The sequence below is a fragment of the Cygnus atratus genome, chromosome 11 (assembly GCF_013377495.2).
Source record: "Cygnus atratus isolate AKBS03 ecotype Queensland, Australia chromosome 11, CAtr_DNAZoo_HiC_assembly, whole genome shotgun sequence".
Lineage (NCBI taxonomy): Eukaryota > Metazoa > Chordata > Aves > Anseriformes > Anatidae > Cygnus > Cygnus atratus.
In genome coordinates this window covers 362712-390515 of record NC_066372.1, presented here as the reverse complement: position 1 = coordinate 390515, position 27804 = coordinate 362712, and the positions used below count along the sequence as shown (strand labels likewise).

The 27804-nt window shown below is 37.0% G+C and overlaps 1 protein-coding gene across 2 annotated transcripts; it reads right to left on the bottom strand.

Annotated features, from left to right (window-relative positions):
- On the bottom strand, window positions 1–27804 carry SECISBP2L (SECIS binding protein 2 like). 2 transcript variants are annotated; one of them, XM_035553745.2, is made up of 18 exons: window positions 27591–27804; window positions 17801–17979; window positions 16888–17212; window positions 16233–16368; window positions 15561–15790; window positions 15450–15474; window positions 14555–14688; window positions 14174–14305; window positions 13716–13799; window positions 12575–12742; window positions 12279–12420; window positions 10498–10667; window positions 9138–9270; window positions 8019–8181; window positions 7085–7305; window positions 6253–6407; window positions 5536–5755; window positions 1–4553 (listed from the first exon to the last, which is right to left on the bottom strand). In XM_035553745.2, exons 1-18 carry the CDS (start codon window positions 27606–27608, stop codon window positions 3880–3882), a joined length of 3309 nt encoding a protein of 1102 aa, XP_035409638.1. In that variant the 5' UTR covers window positions 27609–27804; the 3' UTR covers window positions 1–3879. The 2 variants fall into 2 exon arrangements, with proteins under 2 accessions (XP_035409638.1, XP_035409640.1); XM_035553747.2 differs by having other exon boundaries at window positions 7–4553; window positions 14555–14670.

Sequence of the window (27804 nt, the reverse complement as noted above, 5' to 3'; positions counted from 1 at the left end):
ACATTTCTACAATTGTTTTTATTAGTTATGGAAGAATCCCCCACTAGTATTTACATAGTGCAAAAAAGCTGTTGTTACTCCAAAAAGTACGGTAGACAGAACAATTATCCTTCATACAGCAAAAAAGAAATGGAACAAAACCCTTCATATTGTATTTCGTAATAGTTTTTCTACTGCTTTAACCTAAGTATTACCATAAATTTTAAGACATTAAACAGCTTTCCTAATTAGAATCTATTTAAAAGTAAGATACATGAACTATTGATGAACATTTAGAAGGTGGGCTGTGCCAACTGGGTTTCTACTTTCAGTGTTACCATTCACTGGAGTGGAAGTTTTAGGTTAGACACTCTTACGTTTCCTTACTTGAGGCAGGGTGGGTCGGAAACCCATGTTGTTTGTTTCTATGGCTTGCTTCTGCTGGTTTTTGTTTCACAAACAAGTCGCCATGTCTACTTTTTGAATGGCTAACATTGAACTCAATAGTTTCATTAGTTGGCACAACTTCACAGAAAATACTTAATGACAGTTTCAGCAAACAGCAGCTTTCCAAACAGTAATACTTTTTACATACGTATTTAAAGTAACGTTATTAAAATTTAAGCTTCTGTTAAAGAACTGGACAGAATCACACTGTGTAAGCTCCCACCCACCCCAATGAGCATAAAGACACCTCTTATCTTTACCATAAGAATACCAACAAGTGCATCATCGAACGTTTTCTATAATGAATTTTTAAAACACAGGTCAACACCCTCAGTCACTGCTTAGCTCCAATCTTACAAATACCTGCACACAACTGAGGCAGATAAATAGGCCACCGACCTTGGCTAGTGGAAGTAATGCTGTCAAGCGTGTGTTAGCAGGATCAGGTCCTTAACCTTAGTCATTTTTACTTGGTCCAACTAAGGACAAAAGTTCTTCAGAATTCTTCCCTTTTACATATTTGCAATCCATGTTTTATTATTTTTACAGAGATACTTAAAGTATTTATATAAATAGGTTGTATACATAGCCACCTCTATCAGCTTTAAAGATCCCTACCCCCTACCACAGATGCATTATTTTTGATTTTACCAAATAAATTAAGTGGTGAAATCATTTCTATAAAGAATGTCTTAAGAAAAGTAGATTAATTTTCTGAATAATCATTTGCACAACAAAAATATCTATACACCTATAACTACAGAAACATCTTTTCTTGGGAACCATAACAACCTGTATAATAAACTGCATACTTTTATACCGAAATAGAAATTCAGCTAAAAAAAATCATGGTATTGTAAAACATTTTTATGCCTTTTTTTTTTTTTAATCCTGGTGATAACAATTCAAAATTACCACAGTGAGATACTCTTCTCAAGTGCTTTAAGTGGTAAGGAACTTCCTTAAATTTAGATGCAGATGGATCACTCTCAAGGGAATTGCAATTTCATTCTCACAGTTATTGCTCACTCCCAGCTTATCAAAAAAGGAAGCACTAAAAACAGTTTCCTTAACTCATTTTCAGTTTGCTCCTCTAAGGGTGATCTGCCATATTTTTTAAAAAAGAGACTAGTTCCTCATTTGCTGGCAAACAGAGACATTAGAAGTGCTGTATCATCTTCAAGAGCTCTATTAAACCTGTAGCAAAATCGCAGTTAAGTAATGGGCTGAATATTACAAGTTTTTTTTTTTTTTTTATAAATGTCAAAAAACCTTAAAATGACAGTCCAAGTTCAGAAAAGACATACAAAAAGATGCGTCTGATGCTAATACTTCAAGATCAAAAGTTATTTGAATCACTGGCACTAAAAAAGCAAATGGAAAAGTTACAAACTTTTTTTTTTTTTTGATGTTCCGGTAAAGTTTTGTCCTCAGTGTATACACTGATCTCAGCGAATGTTGAGACATGCTTACACATCCAAGGGCAAGTTTTGCTTGTCAGCAGTTCAAACACCTATCATTTCCTAAAGCAAAAACTATTTCCAAACACACAGACAGTAGAAGTCTGCCATATGTACAGTAAAAGGTTTAACAATCAGGAGGCATCGATCCTTAGTCTTTGTTTTCCTATAAAACACCTGTTCTAATATCTAGGAAGAGTACATTAAGGAACTAAGAACGTGACAGGACAGCCAGTTGTCCTAGCGGCTCTCTACACTGCTTATCTCCATAGCCTTTGCTATGCCTTTATCAAAACACTATTTACATAACACACGCAGTTTCTACTATCGTCATTAGCATCCAAAAAACCCAGGGCTAGATGATTTCTAAACCTGGAGTCTTATTTTCCCAGTGCAACCTAAAATGCCAGCATTGCTAATACTATAAGCGCTGGTCCCATGTTAATAAGTGTGGACTAAATATCTAACTAAGCTATTGATTTCTTGTGTTTTTCTTTCAGCCAACCCAAAGGATTTAAATGCATTTTGATACAAGTGATCAAGAGAAATGAAGTGGAATTAAAACATACGTTTGCTATAAAAGTGTATTTGTGAGAGTTACTCTTTGGCTCTTGTAGTGAAGCTCCTGCTGCTGGCAGTTTCAGTACATCTCTCACCAATATAAGACAAGGATGGAAAACAGATTCCTTGCATGCAAGGTTTAAATATACACTCAATCTTCAATCTGAAATCAATTAACCATCAGTTAACAGATTTCACTTCATATTCAGAATAAAATTAAGGAACAATTCTGTAGCAACATGTATGTTTCAAGAGCGTGGGGGTCATTCCTTTTACCTCAGGACCACTGCAATACCTCCCCAAACTACAGGGCACTTCCCCCTTTCCTGGACAAACTACTTCCTTTTCTACTCCAGAGGTCAACTCCTAAGGCTGCTACAACTGAGAACAGACAAAAAGAGGTCACATTTTGAATACAAATTGTTAAGATCCATCCTGAACTCAACATGAAGGTGACCAGGACCAAAGCATGCAGATGAACTTATCAAGAAATTGAGCCACTGTGTCATTTGCACTTGCTGTTAAATAATTACTCTTCCTTTTTGCAATGTTATAGATTACAATATGCAAAAAACAGCATTCCTGAGGTAAGTGACAGCAGAAAAAGGAAGTCATCAGTTTACTAAAAGCCCTGGATAGGGATTATGGTTAATGATTCACTTAGTGTGGTTTGGCAGGCAGCAACTGTGGAGAGCATGGGAAATTTGTTTTCTTTTCCTGCTTTTATGTAATATTTCCACTTTGTAAACAGACTAATAACAACAATAAATACGTTATACCCCTGTAGTTTAAAGTTTTTTCTGGAATAAAAAATTGGTATAGCTTATTGTAACAACTGCAACCATCTCAACTATCAGCAGCTTTAAAAAAGCTGCATCTATCTTAGCGTAAGAACCATGTACAGATTTCTCTATTTACTCTTCATGAAGACTGCAAACAGGGTTTTCCAGCTTTTTTTTTTTTTTTTTTAAATGAAGATAACCAAAACCTTACTTCTATTTCTAGACAGAACTAGAATAATCACAGCCAAATACATTGACATGCCTGGCATAACACTAATGTGAAGTGCTGGTAACTTGTCAGTCTTAAAATGTATGTTATCTGTTTGAAAATGAGCTAAATGGTCACATAAAATAATTTTGCTTAAAACTGGTCAGTTATAAAGTGTTTCCTTTTACAAAATATTGAATGAATACTCACTGACAGATTTTCCACACAGTTTCTATTCTGGGAAATAGATACTGATTAAAAGCTAAGCTAGTTTTTAAATCAACCAAGTAATGGACAGCTACAAAAATATTGTGAATTAAATACACATTAAATGTTTAACAGTGCAAAACGTTGAGATGAAGCGTATGAAATAATGGCTGCAACTTTTACAACAGTTAGTTTTAATATAATTTCTAAAAAGTTCCTGAGTTCCTGCTGATTTTTATGGCATGTAGATGGAATCTGTGTGTTCTTTATTCAAAGAAGCGCAGATGGTGGGCTTATGTTGAGGGTTACTTGCATGCTTGTCATTTGTCCATTCCTCACCATCAACGACTGGATCAACCTGCTCAGAAGTCTCTATTTCCTCCTCCTCACTTTGTTCTGCATTGTCTTCTTCCGCACCACTAAGGGTCTTCCCAAGCTGAAGGGTCTCCATAGTTCTCTGGGTCTCTGAAACCCAGGATTCAATTCTGCTATTAAGCTGAACCTCAACAGAAATCGGTTCATGGGCATAATCCTCATCATCTTCCTCATCTTCCTCGTCCTCCTCTTCTAGCATTCCTGGCACAAGAGTACTGGTGGTACTGGTCATGGAGGAATTCAAAAGATCTTGGCAGCTGCCATCCAGTGATCCTGTCTCTGTACTCTGCTGTGAGGCCCATTCCAGATTGTCATCTGGTTTCACCTCCTCCTTCTCACCTAGTATGGATTTTCCGTGATTTGTTGCTGAGGTAGTGCTGGATGTAGCCAGTGGTGGTTGTTTATTAAGGGTAGATTTTTCAGTTTGACCATTACCAGCTTTTTCTGGTACTGCAGCCTTGGATGAGGATTCTCTCTCGTTTTCAGAGGTTTCTAACCCATCAGATGTTTCTACCATATTTCTCCAGTTTGTTTCTACAAGTTTCAAAAGAAATTTAGGTAGGAAACAGATTAATTCTTTCTGTATAAAAATATTTCTCCTCAACATCCCCAAATTGTTTAAATAGCAGTTGAACATAAATCACTTTAATATTGTTCTACACTTGCTATAACAATTTGAACTAGAAAATGGGGGAAGAAGAGGAAGGGAGAGAGAGAAAAAGAAAAGCTGTTTTGTTAATAGGATTTTAAGACACATTATGAAGTTGAAAGTTCGTGCACTTAGCTTTCTATGTAAACTGTGGAAGCGCTAAATATAACAGTGAGTATGATCAAAGAGGTAAGACTAAATACTTTTATGCTCAAGTATAAATTAACAACAGATTAACAACAATAAATTAACAACAAATGTTGTCATCTGTTTAATGATTTCTCAGAAAACACTCAAGTGAAGTAAGTTTAAGACACCACAAAAGAATTAAAACAAGACAGTTTCTTGCAAACTAAAAAGGATACTAAAAAAGAAGTTTCTGACTTCAAATAAACATTCTCCATTTTCTCCCCCGTCAACTGCGCCTATGCAACCTGTTAAATAAATCTGTCTATTGCTCACAATACATTCATTCATTATCTCATATTTCAAAATTTAAGCTACATGTCCTCTCTTCAGAGATCTCAATAATTTCCTAACCTGTCATTTTCAGCCTCAATCACAATCAATTCTGTGTTTGGTACAGTCTTGTTACTATACATATCTGTGTTAGTTCAATAAAACTGGAAAATCCACCTCCACTAGTGCAAGTAAGTTAACTGTAGCACTTACGAAGTTTAGAACTTTGAATTATGATCTTCTGTATAGTTCAGGAAAAATTACTTACAAAACTAGCCAATTCTGTATTACTCCCAAAAGCTGTAGAAGACTAATGAAGAAGTATTATATTTTTAGCTGCATTTTCCAATAAGTAGCATTTGGAAATCTCCAGCTTCTGATTACTAAATTACGTTTTTAAACACTTACCATATTCTTTCTCATTCACTTCAGATATGGGTTCGGAAATAACACTACAGAATGAGATAGCACTTGCTGCAGAGGGATTACGAGAATGACCCATATGATGGGGCGCCTTCTTGACATTCTTCAAAGCTTCTTCTGCCTGTTCCTGTTCCATTGCAGCAACCATATCTCTGTATGCTTTTCGGGCCTCTTCAGTCAGCGATACCAGCTTATTAAATAGATCCTAAGTATGAAGACAGATTTATTTTGTTTTTAAATAATCAGCAGTTCTTATTGATAATTTTCACTTTAAATTACTTCTTTTAATCAATGGCATACCACGTAATGAATCTGAAGCCTACTAACACCAAATACCTTTACTTCAACCAAAAACTAACTCTACTCTGTATTACACGTAAAAAAATGCCACTCCGCATATACGCAACCCTAAAATGTGCTTACTTTAAAACACTGTTTTCCTTACAATTTTAAGCCTACTAGAAAATTTCAGATGGCTTTTCAAGTCTATGAAAGCTACAGAAATGTCGTGACCAACATTTCAATGCATAAACCTCTCAGTTCCATAAAAAATGCTGAATTTCAAAGAATAGACCAGGGATCAGGGCTGGGCCATTATCAAATAGGTAGTAGTTTGACGTGCTGCTCTCCATGTCAAAATAACTCTTAACTACAAGGAACATACATTGTTTATTCCAGCCATACATTAAGTGAATTACTCACCTCAGCACCTGAGTAGTTGAAGATACCCACTACACTAACAGGAACCAGCTTGTTCACACAACGGCCAAGAGCTTTACGTCCAAGAGCAAAGACAAAAGGAATTTCCTGTTCCCGTGCCATGGCTATTACATTATACAGAGCTTCATCCAATCCACCTTGAAGACAGCAAATTTTTAATGGATATCTAGTCAGAGCCATAATACAGCGAGACATTCTGTACCCCAACTTTAATTGTAATTAGTCAGCAAAATCTCAATACACACAAATCACCAGCTACTATGTATCACAGGATAACAGATTATAAATTATGAGTATAGCACGTGTGTATATATCAAGGCACTTCTGTTCAGTGATATTCTATATTCCCTGTTAGTCCTGCAAACATGATTTTTTTTTTTCCCACTCTTTTTTTCTTCCATTGAATAGATCTTTACTCTTTTGATATCTCAGGAAGAGTCTCTCTGCATTTCTGGTAGAGGCAAAATGTGTTGTTTGGCTAACTAACATATTTCCTCATGAGGAATCCTCCTTAAGAGCACCCAGAACTTAGGACGTTAGGTATATTACAGACATAATGGAATAAAATTAAAGTCTACAGTATCTATTATATCATCTATTATTCTTCAGCTATTTGTTCCTCATGAACCAGTTTCTTCCAGAATGGAAGATGAAAAGAATGAATTAAGTATAGACTGACAATTGTACAATGGATCCATGAAGTGTTACATCCTGCATAAAATGCTGTTAACCTTGCTATTCAGTGCTACACAGTGGCACAAAAAAATAAAAAGGAATGAAATTAAGTGCATCACTTGCTTTTTATGAATTATACCTTTTGACTGGATTTTTTCACAGTTGGGAGATATGATTACACACTTGATCTTGTTTAGCTTCATATGCTTAGTAACCTCACGCAGTCCCATAACGAGTCTTCTCCTTGCTTTAGCTCTCATGGGATCCTTTTGATAAATCCGTTCTTGAAAGCTTACAAGCTCTTGCAATAACAGAGTCACACATTCATCTATTTCTTTACTCAGAACTTGGTTACAGTACCTGTTGTCAATTCAAAGAAATATGAAATATTAGCATAGCACATACTCACTGTTTCCACTGAGCCTCTCTTTAACCAAAATGTGTTATTTTTTATCATAAGTTTTATGGAATTAAAGCTATTTGAAGTTGTTAAAAGGGACTTAGAAATCAGACTGTATAAGCGAAGTTTAAAAAAAACCTTGACATTTCCAGTAATATCTGTTACCTCACAAAGTCAGACAAACGGAATATTAAGAAATGCACAGAAATATTCCAGTAAGTGCCAAAAGAAACAGTTCTTTTCCTTAATTTTACACTCTTAAAAATACAGAATACAAAACTAACGTACTAAGGAGTAAATACTACAGTATTTTCAGCATTCTTAAGTATTCCTCCTCTTTCCCATCCACAAAGTAGACCGTACTCCTTTAAATAAAAATCTTCTACAGAATACTTTAAACTACCTTATTTGTTGCAGCAAATGAAGAAAATCTGAAGTGTGTATATACATACACAATATATATACATCTGTGTGCACACACACCTGACATATATATGTAGCCATCCATCTATAGGACGATAAGTAGTAAGAAAATACTTGCACAAACTTGTATTGATGAAAGGCTAGTTTATGTTTATTCAGCTCCTAAATCTATTAAACCTATCCATGCTTAAAAAATGAGGGGGACTGAAGTGCAGAACTTGAATTTAAATTAATAATGCAAGACTCTTACTCTCTGAATCTCTTGCTGTGAATTTTGGTTATTGCAGAAGATGCCATCGGACTACCTATTCCAGAACTAGCAGGTGAGCCTTGTGACACCGGGGTCATACAGTAGGGAGAATTCTGACTTGCTGGTGAAAGTGAAGTATCACTAGGCATACTTAATCCAGTTTCTGAAAGACAGTTTTGAAACATTATAAAGCGCAAGGACATTTTCACATAGAAGAAAGAGCACTGCAATTCCTATGCACCTCTCTCACTTATGCCAAATTACATTTTGAAAAACACTAAACAGTATTCTTCTCTGGATGGGTAATTGAAAGGCAGAAAGCAAAATAAGCACATAGCAGATGCTTTGCATGGGGTCAGGTAACCAAGCAATATTTGAGCATTCATAATCAAACATCTAATGCCAAGTTTAGGAATACAACAGAATAGAAAACCTACCTAAATGCTACAACTTCTTTCAAGAACTCTTTACTATATGATGTCTAACTACTTTATTCATAGAGTATTTAAGATTTTCACACTTATCTTCAGTCACGTGAAGTCAGGAAGATCAAGCAGAAGAAAAGTTCTGAAGCAAGACATCTGGAGACTTGTTAGATAACCTGCTTCCCTCCCCTCCCTCAATCAAGAACATGGAAAATTCTTTGGAACTTCCCAGTTGCTCAGGGCTGTTGCTGCAAACTGACAATCCAGACACTACAGTTTATTGACAAAGTGTTCAGCGAACTGGAAACTCCTTTTGACAGTTTAACTTCTAGAAAAGTTTCAGTTTGCAAAAATTAACACACACTGTGACCAACGTGGCATGGCTGAAAAAAGACAGCATTTTGATAAATGGACAAGTTATCAACTCTGAGAGGTTTCAAGTAACCACTCAAGAGAAATTTATTAAAAGGCTATATGGAGATTATCAACCTAGAACACATACTGCACTGAGGCTTCCACAAATGAGGGACAGACAAGTCATTTTAAAAAAGGATTCTATTTTCTAGTATTTCATGACGTTAAGAAAAATTGCAAGATAACACCAGTAGATTGTATTGTATGAAAGAGATACAAAATAAGTAGGTTAGTAAAACTGGGGTGGAGTGGGCAAGGGGAAAGGAAGAGAGAGACTGACCTTCTTGAGAGGCCAACTCCTGAGACTGATCGGTAGTCAAACTTATATGAACCTCTTTCTGTTCGTCAGATCCCAAAAGACTGTGGTCTACTGACAAACGGCCTTTCTTCTCTTCTCTTTCTTTCAAAATAATCTAGGAACAAAACCAGCAGCTATTAACATTAAAAATAAACAGGATACCTTTAAAGAAAAAGGCCCAATTGATTAAACAAAACAAAATAATCAACTAATTTCAAACCTTCCTACTCTTAGTGGTATAAAGAAAGCTGAAGTCATCTGTGTTTCCTCACTGATCACAAACAGTATTTCATTCTAGCATTTTACAGATGGTATATTCCACGCTCCTGTACTTCCACATAAACAGTACTTCCAACAGTTTTAAATATTAAGCACTTTTACAGTTTCTTTCTGGTACACAATACTCACTCATTAAGAATTCCTCATTTCCATTTTTGTAAAAAGATTCTTATGCAAGAATATTAGTTGTCTTCATGAAGACAACATATGAAATACAAATAGAATCATTTCTTTTGCATTGAAAAAGCGCAGAGAGAAGCAGCTGTGGATGTACTGCCATTACTATGATAAACAATAAGATAAAGACCTTAACAGAGATGCTCTTTTTTCCACAGGAGCTGTGGATTTCTATCTCATGTAAATCACAGATAAGTTGGGGGGGGAGTTACCAGTGAGAGAAAAAAGGCAACTTAGCCTCCGTCAACCTTTGCAGGTACACAGCTTTACCAGATTCCAACTGCTCATCTCATCAGGTAGGCAAATCTTGATTAAGATCTGTGGTGCATTAGCACCAGTGGCTACCACTTCTTTAATGTTTCCCCACTGTCCTTTTTTTAAGGCTAGCTTTTCTGTGTTTTACCTTCTAATTTCAGAACATACTGTATTCTCTGTATACATACCTGTTTAATATATGCACATATATATACATATACAAACAATTAGTTCTAAATTCACTCCAAACCTGTGTGTTTGCTTCAAGTTATACAACCATTTCTAAAAAAAGGGTACAGTAATCTAGCATACTACTTTGCATTACAAACTAGGATTCAGCGACGTGGAAAGAACTACACAAACTTCTCCATATGTTCTAGTGCTTATAGTTAAAATATCCTCAAAACTCCTATTAAGATAAATTTGCACACCCCCGACTAGTTACAGGAGTAGAAAAGTTATGCATGTTACATGTCTATATCCAAAGGACAGGACATCAGCATAATAAAAACTAGAGGTAGAAGCTCATGAATCCTTCCTCAAGGAATAGTGACCATGAGTATATGGTAAGAAAATTTTTATTTTTGAAGTATGAGTGCAGATCAGAGCAACCTACAGTTGACACATTTACCTTTTTAAGTGCAGTAGGGCGTTTCAGTTTTGAAATCTCTCTTTCTTTTCCTCTTTTCACTTTTGGAGCAGTTGAATCCAAAGGATTAAGGCAACCCATAGATGGCTGTCCCTTTGTTAAAGATTTTCTGCTGGCAGATTCTTTGGTATGAAAGGGAGCAGCACTGCCAACTAAATACAAGAAAGATAATAGTTTCACTAAAAGACACGTCAACTTTATTTCAACACTACTTTCAGAATTTCCACTGATGAGTTCTCAAAGTGCATTTTCCTTCCTTGGAAAAAAAGCAGTTCATAATGACAGGAAAATTACATCATCAGATATTGTCAATTCCAGATGGTTTTAAGCTTTCTTCAGTTTAGCCTCATGCTTTAGGAAGCTACAGATGCCAGGAAAATAATTACTTTACAACACTTAAAATGGATCTCTCAAATGACTGACTACATGTAACATTATTAGTAAGATCATAATAGTAAGACAGAATGCAAATATTTATCCTTTTTTCCCCCCCAACAAAGACTTGGTTAGTTGAAGGAGAGAACAGAAGAGAGTACAGCATGTAGTTAAGTATCTTCTGTGAGAAACAGAATAAAATAAATAGTCTCAAATGAAAATGCCAACTGTTCTTTGCTGAGCTTTGTTTGATGTATCTTTGCCGACTTTAATTAACGTTTGAACACAGCTGAAACTCAAAGCAGGTAAATGAAGTAAACATGGTAACTATGTGCATAACAATGTACTCTAGGCTACATACTACTGCTCAGGAATGAGATTCAGAGGGTTGTAATAGGTAACTATGAAAGTGTCAGTTCTGTACTCAGCAGCAAACAAAAAAAGTTAATTTAGTATTAGGTGTTGATAAAGAAATAAGGAATAAGAAGTGTAATTAAGCTGGTGCATACATTTGTGATAGAACTATAACTTAATATATTTTGTGTACATGTAACCTCCTGCATTTCCAAGTGGATACTGTAGAACCAAGAACAGATACAGAGAGGACAATAAGGACTATCAGAAAGACCAACTTCCACACATGAAATAAAGAGACTAGAACTCTACACACTAGAAAAGAGAAGACATCTCTAAGGATCATAGAGAAGGAGAGACAGAGAATGACTGCTCAATCTCTTTGTCATACAAAGGTTATAAAGGCTAACAAAATTGAGTGAAGTGCAAAAACCCTAACCTCCCACCCAAAAAACAAAGGAAAACGAAGAGCTTCTCCACACAGCAAGTAGTAAGGTCAGAACTCACTGCTGTTGGACTTTATGGACAGTAAAAGCATGCAATAGAAGTGATGGATAGCTTCGGAAGCAAATTTGGTTTGAGAAAACCTTGGGTCAGCAGGCACTGAACTACAATCAGTAGAGGTTTGAAGAATATCCTGGAGAGGTATCCCTCTGTATCACAGTCACAGGTATCTTTTCTAAGCTGCTTTCAGGGAGAATTAGGTAATATTCTGTAATAAACTTAATTCGCTTATTTTCACACATTCACTTTAACACTGAATCACTCTTAAGACAAATACTGCATTTTACTAAGTGTTTATCTTCAGTTCTAATATGGACTTTCACTATTATATACTGCAGCTCAAAGGAAGTTAGCACAGGTGAATTTTTGGAGAAATAAATGCATCAAGTAGATCTTCCCAGGTTTTTGTTATGTTTATATTCCAAAATAAGAACTGTCAGGAAAAAGCACGCTTAAGATGCTCAGAACAATGACATTTCACACTTACATTGTCACAAAATACATTCTGTGATAGTCAAGATGAGAAGTACCTGTGTATGAAAGAGGCCTGGTGTTGGTGATCTGACGGGCTTTCATTGCTTGCTGCTGCTTTTCAAGAGCTGCTAACATGTCCCCCAAATCTAACTGAACAGGGGTCTTACTCTTCTTTCCAGCTGCTTTTGATAAAGCCTCCTATAAGGTGAGCATCACATACTGATAAATACAGAGAAATAGCGCCTGCAGAACAGTCTTTGAACGAGATTCTTGCTTTTACAGAACAGAAAGGAGTAGCTGCTATAAGATATTCCTCTTTACCAATCTCTGGGAGGTGGGGGTAGGGGCACACCTGAAGTTTTTTCTGTTCCATGCTTATCTCTGAATACTCTTGAGCTGTTGCAAGCGCTGCTGCCAAGGCCTTCTTCTTCTGACTTTTTGCACGCTTTGGTACGGAAGTCGTAATGGGAATTGGAGTTTGGACTATATTGATTGGAGAATTCTCTGGTAAGTCATCCAACTAGGATTTTAAACAGCGCGAAGGACACCATTAAAGACCTTTCTCTTGAGACCATAGGAAGTGTGACACTGATGAAGCCAAACGAACCATTGCTTTGGTCAGCAGTATGACAACCCAATAATTAAACACAACCAGATGACCCAGTAAGGTCATAGAACAAGTTCCGTGTATTTCATTTTCGTAAGAAAAACATTATTCTATTTATCTCCAATTACATCTTCAGAGGGTTTTCCAGATTGCTAAATAAGGGAAATTTTTTTCCCCCAGAAGATTTCATGTAGGACTTGATTTTCTTGGAGATCAGCCCAATAGATTAAATAGTTTACATGTACGATTCTGCAACAAAACATTTAAGTAAATCACATAAAAGAGCATCTTCACGACACTTATTTCTACAGTCTAGATGCAGATATGTTTAGCTTATTGTCTTTTCAGAATAAATTAGGCAAACTGTAGTTATTTTGGAGAATTGAAACTATAACTATGCATTTGCAGATTTAACAATTCTGCATCAAAGCTTCAGTCTGAATGCAAGTCCTTTTGAGTCAAAAAGAATAACCAGGATGTGATCTAGGTATTAGCACAAAGACAGACAGACAAACCTCCAAATCAGTTTTAGTATCAGAAATCTGTCTGTATCTACTGTTCATCCAAAATTCAGCATACAACTTCAAAAAGCACAAAATTCATAAGAAACTATTAGTGAAATGAAGAAGCGTTCGTATCTCTTACAGTCTCTCCCATTAACAGACTCATTAGAAGCCAACAGCAGTCTTTTCAAGATGGTTTCTCTGCACCACTTAATTGGCATTTCTTTAACATCTAAAACCGGTAATGCAAATACCCTAAGAACATCATAATTTCCACATCATAAATATTGTAATATGGCTTCATAAAAAAAGACAAATTTATGTTACCTCAAAATAACTGCCCTTAATTTAAAAATATTTTGCAAAACAAAAGAGTTACTTACTACTTTGGGTGAAATCTTTTGTTGGATGTTACTACTTTTGCTGCTACCATTGTCACTATTTAGCTCTGGGAATTCATCCTCATCCTAAACAGTAGAAAAAATTAAGAATGAAGAGCACGGAACCAGAAGTCACATGAAAAGCATCAACTAAAATAGCTGGAAGTACAAGAATGGACTTAATCCTAAAGTTCCACAAACTGGAAGAGCTTAATAATGACACAAATAGAAAGTGACAGAAAAAAGTTAAAATAGTATTTCTGTATCTGCATAACCTGTTTCAAAAAAGAAAAAAAGAATTTACTAACACTTTAAAGAAATTCAGCTATATTAAGAAAGTAAAAAATATCAAATATTTTTATTTGCAGGAAAACAAAAGTTTTTCACCTTTTCCCTTTTCATAAAATCACTTATTTCACAATTATTTCACTAATGCATAAAGAGTTTTCATACAACACTACCTCAAAATACAGAGGTTCAGGACTCTGTTCTGTTCTACTTGACTGACTTGGAGTCAGAGGCTTTTCATGTCGTTTCTGCAAATTCTGCCTTCTTTCTGAAGATGTGCTGTGGCCTCTGCATCTGAAACCAGACTAAAAAAGATAACGAATATGGTCAGTGTTCTGCAATTTTGATTTTTTAAGGTGTGTGCGCGCACATGTAAGACATTCATGTCCATTAATTAGAAACTAAGAAGGAGCAGTTTGTATGTAATTAAATAAGCAGTTTCTTTTTTTAATGCAAAAACTATTCAACAGATAATACCTACTCCATTTCAAATTCCTTATTTTCATGTGTTACATGAAACAAAATACTTAAGTTTAGAACCATTAACAACATACCTGTGAACTATTTCTTTGCTCAGCTTGTCTTCCACCTCTAGAAAACGTCTGAGTTTTTTCAGCCCAAGGTTTTTTTTGAGTTGCCTGGGAATTTACATTAGTCCAACTTACACCAGCTGAAAGGGAAGCGTCAGCTATGACAAAAGAATCAGTATGACAGAATGCATCAGTGACATGCATACCACCAGAGCTAGAAACTCAAGTTTGATACAAACACAGTTCTCTGAGAAGGTCTAATTCTCCTCTTATAATATTAACTTCTGTTAATAGCTACAGAAATAATGAGAATCACCTTTATGGAAGAGTCCCATGACAGATATTCAAATTGCTAAAAACTGATCACTAGGAAGCAGTCAGACAAAGGAAATATCAGATTTGCATCCCTAGCAATTTCGGTCCAGCCATAAATAATAGTCACTAGCATTATCAACTACTATCAGAGTAATCACAACATTTTTTTGTGTTACAGACATTTTTTAGAAGTAATGAGCACTTCTTAAATAGGTAACTGAGAGTTCTTCAGCTCCAAGTGTAGAGTAATGCAATTACCACCCTTATATGAACTGCAGTCCAATAGAGTAAGGAAAGAAGATAAAATACAATGCAAACACAGCTTTGTCTGAACGTTTCCATTGGAAAATTTAGCTTTTTTTCCCTCATTTGAAGACACAGTTGATAAATTATTAGCAATAGCTACTTAGATACTTTCATTCAACCAGCAGCAGGGAGGCATCGGTGGGGGTGGTAGAAGTCACAGTAAAGAAAATTCTTCAGAAGTATTTGATCAGTTACAACAGCATCCTGGAAGCAGATCAACTGTTCCCAGCAAAATGTCAAGCAAAAATACAGAAGTAGCCCAGCAAAATATGATATAGCTCACTAGGAAAATACTTACTTGTATTTACTGATGGTTCTACAACCTGAAAAGGAAAAAACATTTTAGATGTTTTCTTTTCTAGTCTGCAGGATACAAATATAGTTAAATTATTCAGTTATGTTTACATACATTCACTGCACAAGAATCTGTATTCCTTGAAGTCATGGCTGCAGCCTGGTTATTGCCATGCTTAGGACTACAATATCCACTATCGCTGTCAATGTCTGCTTCACTTGCACCTTGTTCACTAGATGACTCTGCAGCAGGGTGAGAAGCTCTTCTGCGCCTGCCTTTTGATTTCCAAAGCATGGTAGAGGTGCTCTCAGAAAGTGACTTATTAGCTATATCTGAAGGAAAGTCTGCAAGACAGAAGTTAACAATTCCTGCATAAGTAATTAATTATAATAACATGAAAAAACATACATGATAAAAAACAAAAGAAACAAGCCAGTGTCTTTGCACATGACCATTTCCCTTTAATAAAATTAATGATGGCACTGATTTTTTTTTTTTTTAAAGATGATTATTAGTTGGATCTAGACAACTCCCTCAACAAGGGAAGAGTTCTTTTTTGACAATGACAAGATCTCTGCAGAAGCACCACATGATTGCAACATTATAATCTGACACATTAAATAGGTCTCTCTGCAAACACCAGCACCTTTTCTTCATTATCTTATTGATCTGCAAAAATCACTCTCAAAAGCTACCTCTGAAACAGGTCCACCTTCTTTTAGGAAAGACAACAAGTGAAATATAGTTCTAGTTATTTTGTACACCCAGAAAATAACAAGAAATTACCTGTTTGTTGTGATGCATCAACCAACAAAACAATCTTTGATCTGCTCTCAGGACCTGATGAGCTAGTCTCCTTTTGAGTAGCTACATTTTTCACTGGGGGACGTTTATTTCTTATGTGCGTCTGTAACTGCTGTTGCTGTTTTAAAAGATTAACCATACATACTCATAAGCCATATGATTTGACTTCATAGTTACAATCAAACTAAAGAAACAAATTGAAAGTTCTAATGCTCTTTACAGAAGCCACATATTTGAAGACAAGAGATTAAGGGAAATATTCATAAAGTACTTGTAAGAACATTTTCTGTACGAACTCTTTTTTGATGCTTCCACCTCATTACAGTAAACAAAGTCTGAGGATATTTTATTCTCTAAGGAAGTAATCCTAAACTCAGACCAAACTAGCAGAGAGACAGCAGGAATTTCCCATATTACACTTAAGATTTGATGAGCTCATCACATATTTTAACCACAAAATTGTCTCTGCATACAGAGTTAAATGTCTCTCTAAATAACACCTTTTCTGCCCACCTTTCCTTCCATTTATATAGGCTATACCTGTTCTTGCTCAAATGAGAGGCATGCTTCCATGCAAAGACACTTTCTTTCTACAATTCTACTTATCCTGTTAACAAAGGGACAGCATCATGCTTACTTTTTGTATGACGGATCCCCTGTTACTGCTTCTACTCCGCTGACTGGATAATGGAAAGACCTGGCCCGATGGGTTGGGACGCTCAGTGCATTCTGTAGTAACTGCATTTACAGCACTCGCTGTTTGGAAGGGTGCAGAATAGGGAGTAGGGAAAGGATGATAGAAACCCATGACCTGAGCACAAGGTGCTGGCATCAACTGATAGTATGTGTATTCTGTAGAAACAGGTGGTTGCGCAGATATTATAGGATAAGCAAGGTATGGTCCTGCAGGATTTGGGTTGGGTTGCTGCCATCTGATGTCACTGTTATATAATGGAAACTGTCTGTAAAAAAAAAATCAAAAGGAAAGAAAAAAGATTGCTCCTTAAGTTTTTCCCTCAAGAAAATTCAGAACATGCAAACACCACCCCCTTAAAAAATTTCATAGGCTATTAGCTTATAGTAACTGAACTTAAATTTACTAAGACTTCTTAGAAATTCCAGTTAAATGATGTTCACCAGCTCAAATTACATTCAAGAGCAAAATAAAGAAATAGTTTTGTTTATCTTGGCATCTGTGTGAACTTATTTTCTAATATTAAATTTAGAAATTAAGCATAGGCATCTCCCTTGTCAAGTACTTTGGACCTACCACAAGTTGAATTGTTTCGACATCTCAGAAAGCATATATAACTTTAGAGACAGAAGTTTAAACAAGGTAAGCTAGCAGAGAGATGTAACAGTAAAGTTCATCATCTTACTCAGGGCCAAGTACTTGAGTATACCAAGAAGTTGCCAACTCACCCTTGTTCAAAATTCCTTTGAAATGCAGGCCTCCACAAGCACACGTGAAGACAGGCATTTACAAACTCAAACTTTCAAACTCATTTCAAGAGAGATTATCTTCCATGAAGACCACAAACATGTATTACCTATTGGATTGATTTTCCTGTACAAATGGATAGCAAGTGATCAGGTAGCTGGGGATAGGAGTTGGTTCCACACCATTAATTCCACCGCTGTCATTAGGAAGCGCCATTGGGATCATTAGTGTTTCTGGACCCTTCTTTTGAGGAATAAATGGTTCTACTTCAGCTGACAGCTTGACATTCTTAAGAAAGAGAAAAAGAAACAATGACTTCATTAAGTACAGAAAAGTATAAATTGTTTGGAAAACTTAGATTCATGAAGTTGTATGGTAACCATCACAAACAGCAGGCAAAAGGACGACAAGGCTACAAGCCTTCTGCAGTAAACTGAAAGACATGGAAAATAGTTGGCAAGCATTTGTTGGATCCTTCTACTCAACACAGGCTGTAACACACATCACCAACACCTAGCGTTTATGTTAAACTTTACATAGCGCTGTACAAACACCAACTAATTTAAAAAGGGGCTGAAGTTCAGATCTTGCAGAGGAAATACTAGTGTCAACACAGAAAGAAATAGACTTAGCACTGTAGGTGGAGCACGGTTGTGTAGGCTTGCATAATTGAAATCAACACATGGAAGATGTAGTAATGCCTGGTCTGCACTACAAAACTGACCATGTTTCTAGGCAATTATAGAACAGGTTTTTCAGCCACCATAAGTTTACTGCTAAAATGGATGGAACATCTGTGGCATTTTCTTCTGTGATACACCATCTGCACAAGTTGAACGTACTTTAAAGTGTTAAGAATGATTACTTTTTGCCACGAAGAGGGAATTAAAGACTGCTTAGAAGTAGGTTTTAAATTGCGGTTTTAAAGGAAATAATCACCCCCAGCCTCAAAGGTAGCCTCAACAGTTTATGGCTTTTTACCCCCAGTTTTCATCTTTGTTTGTAATAGACTAGCTAGATTTATGCTTCAGCAATGAACAACGCTCCATTCAGCCAGCCAAAGAAGCCTTAGGCTGAGACAAATGCAGATCCAAAATACCCTGAAATTCCATGCTCTGATATATGTTATAATTAGCCAAAAAAGATCTTTTTGTTCAAACATTTCAGCTTCAATATGCTTGCCTCACATTAGTTGCTAAGTAGATTCTTTCTAAAACAGGCAAGGAGTCCAGAAATGTTTCTTTCCATTTATCCAGGAAACAATTCCAAAGGCAATGTATAACCTGTAGGAGGATGTGGTCTTATTTTACAAAAAGAAGCTTGAAGGTTTGCTGTGCAGTGGACAGTTTTACATCCTTGTCACTACCTCTACAATGTCCACACAAGCAAAATCAGTTAAATAATGTGAGTTCTGAAAACGTCATGACAAGTAGTCATGTCTACCATGTGCCTCTCAGTCCACATCTTTGCTCTGTGTCAAGCCCCCAGCCCATACAGAAACATTTCAGCCTTACTGTTCAGAATCTGAAACTAAATGCTTATTATACCCTCCCTCCATTTATTTTTGGAAACAAAGCATGTGAGCAGATCATGTATTTCTTTATCAGCACGTGGTGGGGAAGTGGGTAGAAGTTGGAAGGGGAAAGTCCAAAAATGTTTAGAAAATACAGTTATCCTAAGTCAGTAGGAAACTACTTTTTTCTTGATGAATAGGCACATTTAATGTAATAGACTGAACAAGAAAAAATCCTAGCTTAAACTAGGAGTTAAATTTATTTGAGCAACAGTAAGGTCAAGACCCACTTGTGCAGAGTACTGGTTCTTCATTTATTTAGTCTGATACACTTAAATACAATGAAGTTTAATTAACCAGTGAAAGGCAGAATCGCCATCATCAACTAAATGACTAAGAGCATGAGTTACACTGTAATCCACCAAACGAGTTAAAAACCAAGTTATTTAATTACTTCGTTGTCACATACTCTTAAGAGAAAAGAACATAGTTGAGTAAAAGCTCCTAAGAAATATACTCACTATTAAGTCATCATAACTGCCAATGATCAATGCAATGTTTTTATAATATAGAAATATTTTCTCTGCCTCTATCAAACTGGATCTGAATTCCCTGCCAATCTCGAAAATAAAGCCAAAAATTTTGCTCACTGAATTCATTCTGTTAATCTCCAAACACAACACTCAAACTAATTGCAGAGTCTCTAAGAGCTATTCTAATGACTTGCACAAGTGGAACCAAACTACTCCTCCAAGTGTAAATCTTTTACTAAAAAAATCACCTGCCTGTTTTTAATTTTATCCTTCCATTGTCAAATCTGCTAATTCATAATCCTTCCATGAGATTTTCTGTAGTATTGGCTCAAATTTCACCATTAGCTATTCCCTGTAAACATCATCTCACTTCCTCGAAGAGCCACTGGGTAGCTCCAGGGCGCAGCAGTGCTCTACTCTTTGACCTCAGGCATATCACACAGCTCCCCGGTGACTCACGTACCCACCTGCCAAATTCCAAGGCATCTGCTCCAATGCAGCACCACAGCAAAGGCTTTTTTTTTTAATTATCAAATGCTTTCATACAGCGATCACATCATAAGCAACAAATACCTACGCTCAATTCCCCCTCTGAAAAGCAGGAGATTTTGTCCGTGATACAAAAAGACTTCCAGACAGAATTACTTGCAGAAGAATTGATTCAGTTGTGGGCTGGCCTACAAACCCAGATGGCAAACACGTTAGAGCACCACGCTAAGGCTGTCTCACCCACAGAAGACTCAACAGCGTAACAGGGATGAGCTCTTTACAAATACAGCATTCTTATGAAGCACTGAAAACTTCCAAAAAAGTATTCCTAATCTGCTGGTCACCAGCTTCCAGCAGTATGTCAACCCAACTTTAGCCAAGACACTAATTATAAACCACTCAAGAACTGGCTAGGAGAACAGTCAAAATATTTTATATTTGTGATTCAGGTGGTACAAGATTCCCTATTTTGAAGGGCTTTCTAGTCTGTCTGCTCTTTCCCTATATTACTTTGGAAGACTGAGGTGGAAATACAAACGAACGCACACACACATTTCTTAATGGTTGTAATAAAATGGTTGTTAATAGTTATATAATAAATGGTTATAAATATTATATATAAATAAATATTATATATATAATATAAAATAAATGGTTGTTAATAGTTCACTTGCAGAACTGCCTTATCACAATAATTTGTGCTATTGTATTATATCATCATTATTACTCTTATGAAGGAATAGTCTTTCTTTTTTTTTTTTTTTTTTAAAACACATGATAACTGATCAAAGCAGGAGCTGAATGACTCCCATCAGCAAGGCTGCCACAGCAGAAGCATTTCTTGCCATTTGGCAAAGATAACCCCTGCCTGTTAAGGTAAATTTTTTCTTCCTTTTTCTCCCTCCCCCCCACCCCCCCCTTTTTTTTTTAAAAAGGGATTTTAAACAATGCTGAGAATGTACAATCCTTTATTATTCTAGTAGTAACATTTTCAAGATAATGTGTTACCCAAACTGCTTTTGCAAAATCAAGAAAAGTGACCTTGGTTTTCCCTCCAAGTATTTTGGATAAAATGTATTGGATCTCTTTAAATCTTTCTAGTAAAAACAGGTTTCTCTCCCCATTTTTTTCTTTAAATAAAAAGCAGATATTTTGTAAATTCATAAATTTAGCAAAATTTCATTAAAATTATTGTGCTTAATTTTGGTATTTCATACAACTCAGAGATACCCGAAGTAGAAGGACAACGTCAATGGTTCTTTTCCTGTTGCCCTACCTCTTATGCAGGTACTGATTAACTAACGCTGTGACAGAGCAATTGCCTGATATATTTAATTACCATTTTCTGTACAACTCGTCATATATTTAGCTTATTTATAGTAGTAAGATAAAGATAGAAAATATCCTGTAATCATAAACAGGTATGAGTGCATTTGAAAATTAATGCCTTTTTTTGCCTGCAGAATGTTAACCGTGTCTGTTATTAAAAGTAATCAAAGCAACACTTTAGAAGTCTTTTACATGTATGATAGCATAAACACTGCTTTCTTTTGCAATCTAATCTGTATGGGTAGACTTTTTTCATTTTATTTTTTAAGTATTTCCAAGATGTTTGCTTCAGCAAAAAGAATTCAGGGTAAATCTTACTTTATTTTATTTTTTAAGTTTTACATTCTGTTCTGTACACACTTCGCATGCTAACTCACCAAAAGAGCAACTGAAAACTTAACCTTAATGCAGGTGTTTCAAAAACCATTCTGCAAGCATAATACATGCAATCCCCTGAATGACTGATACATCTAGTCAGACAACAACGCTCTATTTTCACTTCAGGGTAGAAAACAGAGACAACTTAATTGTATTACTATCTAAGCAAAGTTAACTTCAACATATTACTTCCTTAAGTATTTCAGAGGGACTGGTAAAATACTACAGAAGTTCCTTTTTACACAGCATACATCTACAGAAAAGGACACTAAAGTTCATTAAACCTAAAGCAGAAAGTGGAAACAGACGTAGTGAGGCAGGTCAGACTACTAACCAAACCAAAATAAAAGTAGAATTAACTCTCCAATGTTATTATCCAGACATTTCAGTACATTCCAGGGAGGGCTGGTGGTTTCAGTTGACAGGCAAAGGAAACAAAATAGCAAAGTTAGGTAATTGGCCCAAAATTATCTAAGCAAGATTTTTTGGGTCTGTGATATTCTTGGCTAGGAGGAAGGACTGGTAAAGACAGAGAGCAAAATAACTTTTTAGTAAGAGGCATTTTAAGTCACCTGGTTCCCAATATGTTGCAGAACAACTGAAATTATGTTCTCCTTAGTAGTGTAAGAAGAGAGTGAAACAAAAATTAAAAATAAACAATCAGTTAAAAGGTAAGGATGTTGCTAACTTCTCATTGTACTGGACAAGCAAAAATATCTCAGACGGAGCCTTTGTATTTTGTTTACATGGTCATCTCCTGTGCTTCTTTCACTAGATACTGAAATAATACAGCCAAGTAAAACAGTTCATCGTTGTTTTTTGTTTCATTTTTGAATACCATGTTGACATATTTGAGACTCAGTAGAAAACATAACCAACTACAACTTCAGTAAACTCTAGAAGAGAAGATGAGATCCCTTTGTTAAGTGACTATTTGCTTCCGAAACAAAATGCAGTGCACAAATCAGACCATGCAGATACGTACTAAAGCAACTCCCCAAAGACTACAGCCACACGGTACGGCAGGAGTGACAAGTGCAGATGAACACAACACAGTAGGACTGATCACATAGCTGATTTATAACCATATGCAAACAAAAGGAATTGAAAAGAAAGACCTAGACCAAATGCCAGAAAACTGGAGGAAGGCACCTAGACTTCGGGTAAAAACAACAGAACACTTGCAATAGTAATTTATGCTATGATTGCTCTCACAACATAGACATTTACATCACCTTGCACACACTAAAAATCAGCATTTTGCTGCTGACATCAGTAAACACAGGGTCAGGCCCTCAACAGTTAATATAACAAAAAAGTATGTTTTTGATTGGGCAATCTAAAGGCAAACATTGCAAGACCAAGTCTAATTTTATTCTGGCGTGTAACTTTTTCATGTTTATTCAACCCTTCACATCATAAAGCTGAACAAAGCTTTATTGAAATTGACCTCCGACAACCAAACTCAATCCTAAATATAAATTTAAGCCATGATGAAACACCAGATTTTCAATCAGTTGCCCATTAACGCAAGCAGACCCCTTCAAATGAAACCAAGATTTATACACAAGTCGCTTTTGTAGATACCCCTAGTTTCAATTTGTGAAATGTTTTGCAGTATCTCATTACATATTTCAGTCCAACAATTACAACTCTTTCAAGACAGCATATATACTGAAGAGATCCTTTGTTTCCTATATAAAAGCTACTGTAGTCATCAACAGCTGCAAAGACAGAAGATGACACAAGCAGGAACAGACTGGTAAACTTTGTCCTCTAGTTGTAGTACTGTATGTTTAATCTTAGAAAAGTTTTTGTTCATTGTAGCTTAATGCCATTCAGAGCTTTCCATTAAAAGGGATCTCTGTCAGCTTGCTGTCTTAGAAGAGAACACTTGGGTATCTATCTCACCATTTACAGGGGGAGAAAATAGGCACAGATGCTGCATTTCAGAAGGCTATAATGAAATCAGCTGCTTTGCTGCCTCGAAGTCTGGAAACAAGAAGTCTCATCACAAATGTGATACCCAAACATAGCTCAAGTATCTTTAAAAAAAGATCCTGATTCTGAATTTTGGATTTCAAAATGCAATAGTTGTTTTAGTAGTAAGACAGGTCACATTTTGTCTGTTTAAGATAAACTTTACAAACATGGAAGTCATTGTTTCTATAATTAGTTGCTTCTAAGTGGCAGATACTTCAGGAATGGTAAATATGCAGTCCAACTGGAAACACCAGCAGCAGGCCATTTAACAAAGCACAAAATTTAAGCCTACCCTATTTAGATTAAACATAATAATTCCAATTCAACACTTAAAGCAAACATGCTAGGAAGTTAGCCTTTCCCTTAGCTCCCGTACACAATTCTTTTTCCTTTTGCAAAAAGGAAACCCTACTCAGAAGCAAATAAGTTAATATTAAAATTTTAAAAGTACTGAAATTTTTCTGCATATGCTGAACGTAAACAAGTGGCACAACACGACAAGTTGGCTGGCTTTTTTTAACATTCAAGACCAGAATATTAAAAAAAAAAAAAAAAAAAAAAAGGAAAACTAAACTGCAGTATTTACAGTTACAAAGCTTGTCCAAAAGATAAAAAGCTATGGACAGGATCCTCTTCACTTATCTAGTTTACAGCACTTGACAGGGCATGTAAACTTGTAAAGTATGACTGCTTCGTAGTCTGTATACTAAAGGTGTTAGTACAAACCAGTCACGTATCTCTGCTTCCTCATCATTAACTAGTCAATGATAAATAAAATCTGTCATCAGAAGGCTTAGAAGACCTTCACATGTCATATCAATAACATTTTAGATGGACTGAAGAACACATTCTATAATAAAATATAAACCATAAACAAAACTCAAATTCTTCTGCACTTGCAGGGTTCAAGAGAAAGTAAGATGCAAAACACAGAACCCAGAAAAACTGATCTTTTTCAGTCTGATGACAGTTGAAAATTCTGCCATGCAAGAAACATGGAAGGATATTCAGTAGGATAAGGAGCACAAAACACTAATCTAGATCTATAGCGTTTTATCAAGCCAACTGTTGAACAGTCAAAAAGAGTAGAGGCAAGCAGTACAGGCAGTATTTAAGCAACAGTAATACAAAACAGGTCATCGATTTCACAACTTCACCTAATTTCTCAACTGCACTAATAGAATCAAATACCTTAATCATAGCAATAGACAAGTGTCTAACACTTGGAAAATCAAAACACAGCAGTGCTCTTGAGAGGGGAAGTTGATTCTCTTTAGGTTTCTACCACAATCAGCTTCAACAGAAAGAGTGACAAAGGTCACATACTGGATCTTCTCTTTTGTAGAGAAAGCCAACACTTTACAACCACTGAAAGCCTTATGCTTCTCAATGGAAGCAGTTTCGGTTCAAAAATAATTATTTTATAGAAGGATACATTACAAACAGCTTTATTCTGTTTTCCTCTTTGCTATCTGCCAAAAAGATCACTGGGAATACCATAACAAGCAAAGTCACACCAGAATTCAGGTAACAGAAACCTGAAGAGCAACATGCAAGTGACACCTTTTTCCTCATATGGGTGCCCAGATGTTCTTGGTGCGTAACAAAATTCTGTTCAAATACATCCTCCACCAAAAGCATTTGCAATCCCCCCCTACCCTTGAAATACCATACTTTAACATAGCGCAATATTCTACTTGCTCACGTTCTAGCTCCACACTAGTTATTCCTATCTGCAGGGACAGTTACCCTATTGTGGCTGACTGAGTAAGCTGGGGAAAAGGGAAGAAGAGAATTAAGTACCGTTATCATATATCTACATGCTTGAAGATTCATTTATCAGATGTCATGCAATACATGTGCCCAAAGCAGACCAAATCAAAGAAAACGTGGAACAGCACCCAGAACTGATGCAACCTTACCAAACGCTTGCACAGATAAAGGAGATTACATTTGATCTCACTGCACAAAAGGTTCAAACCCAAAGCATTTAGGAATCTCCTAATCAAGATGTTACTGCATAATGAGAAGACAATAGCAACAAGATAATTTAATAATTTTAGAAACTCATCAGCTATTAATTTGTCTGCCTAGAAGCCTTACTAGCAGATGAGGAACCAACAGGACGAGATATGCTGCAAACAGAATAAGCAAGAAGACTGTTCCTGCTTCAGAGAGCTTAACTGCACCTCTGAGTTGAAATATTACACAGTTAAGATAATCATACGGACAGATTAAACACATTATGTTGCGAGTAACTCAGCGATTCTCAGCTTTCCTGAGCTATTTCCAACAAACAAAAAGAGACTGGTTTGACAGTGGCATGAGCATAAGCCTCTGGTAATGAAGAGCTCAAGCAACAAGGAATAAATATTTCAGAAGGGTGCCACAGTCCTAGTTACAGATGAACCGAAGGAGAAAAATACAAGATTTTAAAGTAAAGAGTACAACAGGCAAATTCAGTAAGCTAATGTAAATTTTTACACAGTGAGATCAGTTTCTCTACATGAAATAGACAGTGGGAGCCATAAGGTGGTAAAGTGCACTGTCCACTAACTTCTTTAGACATATGTACAAAATAAAAAGCAATACATCTTTACAGGGTGCATTGTTACCATCTACAGGAGCTTGTGCTATTTTATTGATTGACCCTCCTATGAGAACCCCTGGACATAACCAAAACCTCAAGCTACAAGGAAGGAATATCTGAATTCAATGCATGAGTTTTGAAAATGTTTTGCTCAATCAGAAGCTTAAAAATAAAGTCATGTTGTTATGGAGAGCAACATTCACTTCAGATCCACCTTTTAGAAGTGCTTCCTGCCTGTGAAAGATTTTATTGCACAGATGTAAACAAATCACATGAGCTCTTAAGTCCCAGCTAAAGCTTCTTCATACCTATAATTTGAAGAGTGCTAAGAGTAATGCAGGCTGATTACTTGGAGAACAGCAAGTTAACTATTACACAAAAAAAAAAAATAGTGGTTTCTAGAATTAGTGACCTATACCCAAATCTCCCCACTCAGCTGACCGGCCTAAGACCTATCAGCAGTGGCCTAACCCTGAAAACTTCACCCAAACCCTTGTGTTTATGTTACTCCAACAGGCGACAGGTCTCATACGTCGCCAAGTTCTCAAGAACCCCACACAGGACTCTTCCAGTGACCACAGAGCTTTAAGTCACATCCCACCGACCATGACCACCCCACAAACATGAAGCAAAGCCTGTCAGTAGAAACAGGGAGGGGGGTGGAAGAATCCCATAACAGAGCCCCTTGGCCCTACAGGAACACAGGACCAGCCCCAAGCCCCGTAACAGAGCTCTTCAGCCCTGCAGGAACACAGTGACAGCCCCACAGCCCCCCGAGGCTCTCACGGAAGCCAGCGCCCAGTCTCCAGCCGGACTCCCGCTCGGAGCCTCCAACAAACCCGGCTGAAACTGCTCCTGCGGCCGAAGAGGGGTCGGGGGCAGCCACCCCAAACACCTCCCGGTCCCCCCAATCCCCCCCCCGGCCTCGTCAGGCCCCGCACGCGCCCCCCCCCCGCACCGCCAGGCCGCGCCCTGCCCCTCCGCGGGGTGCCGGGGCGACATGAGAGGACAGAAGGGACAGGGGGCGGCCGCTCCCCCTCACCGCGGTGGCCGCCGGCTCCCCTCAGCGCCCCCCGGCCCTAACCTTGTCGGCTTTGTCCATGGCTCCGGCGGGCCTGGGCGGCGGCTCTACCGAGGGCGGCGGAGGCTCGGAGCCGCCTCCTCCATGGCGCTCGCTTCTTCCCCCCCCGCCGCCTCAGCGGGCTACGCCGCGCTCCCGCACACGCCCAGGGCGGCGCTGGCCCCGCTCGCGGCTCTCACGGGAACTGGGCCCGGCTGCGCCACGGCCGAGGGCGGGC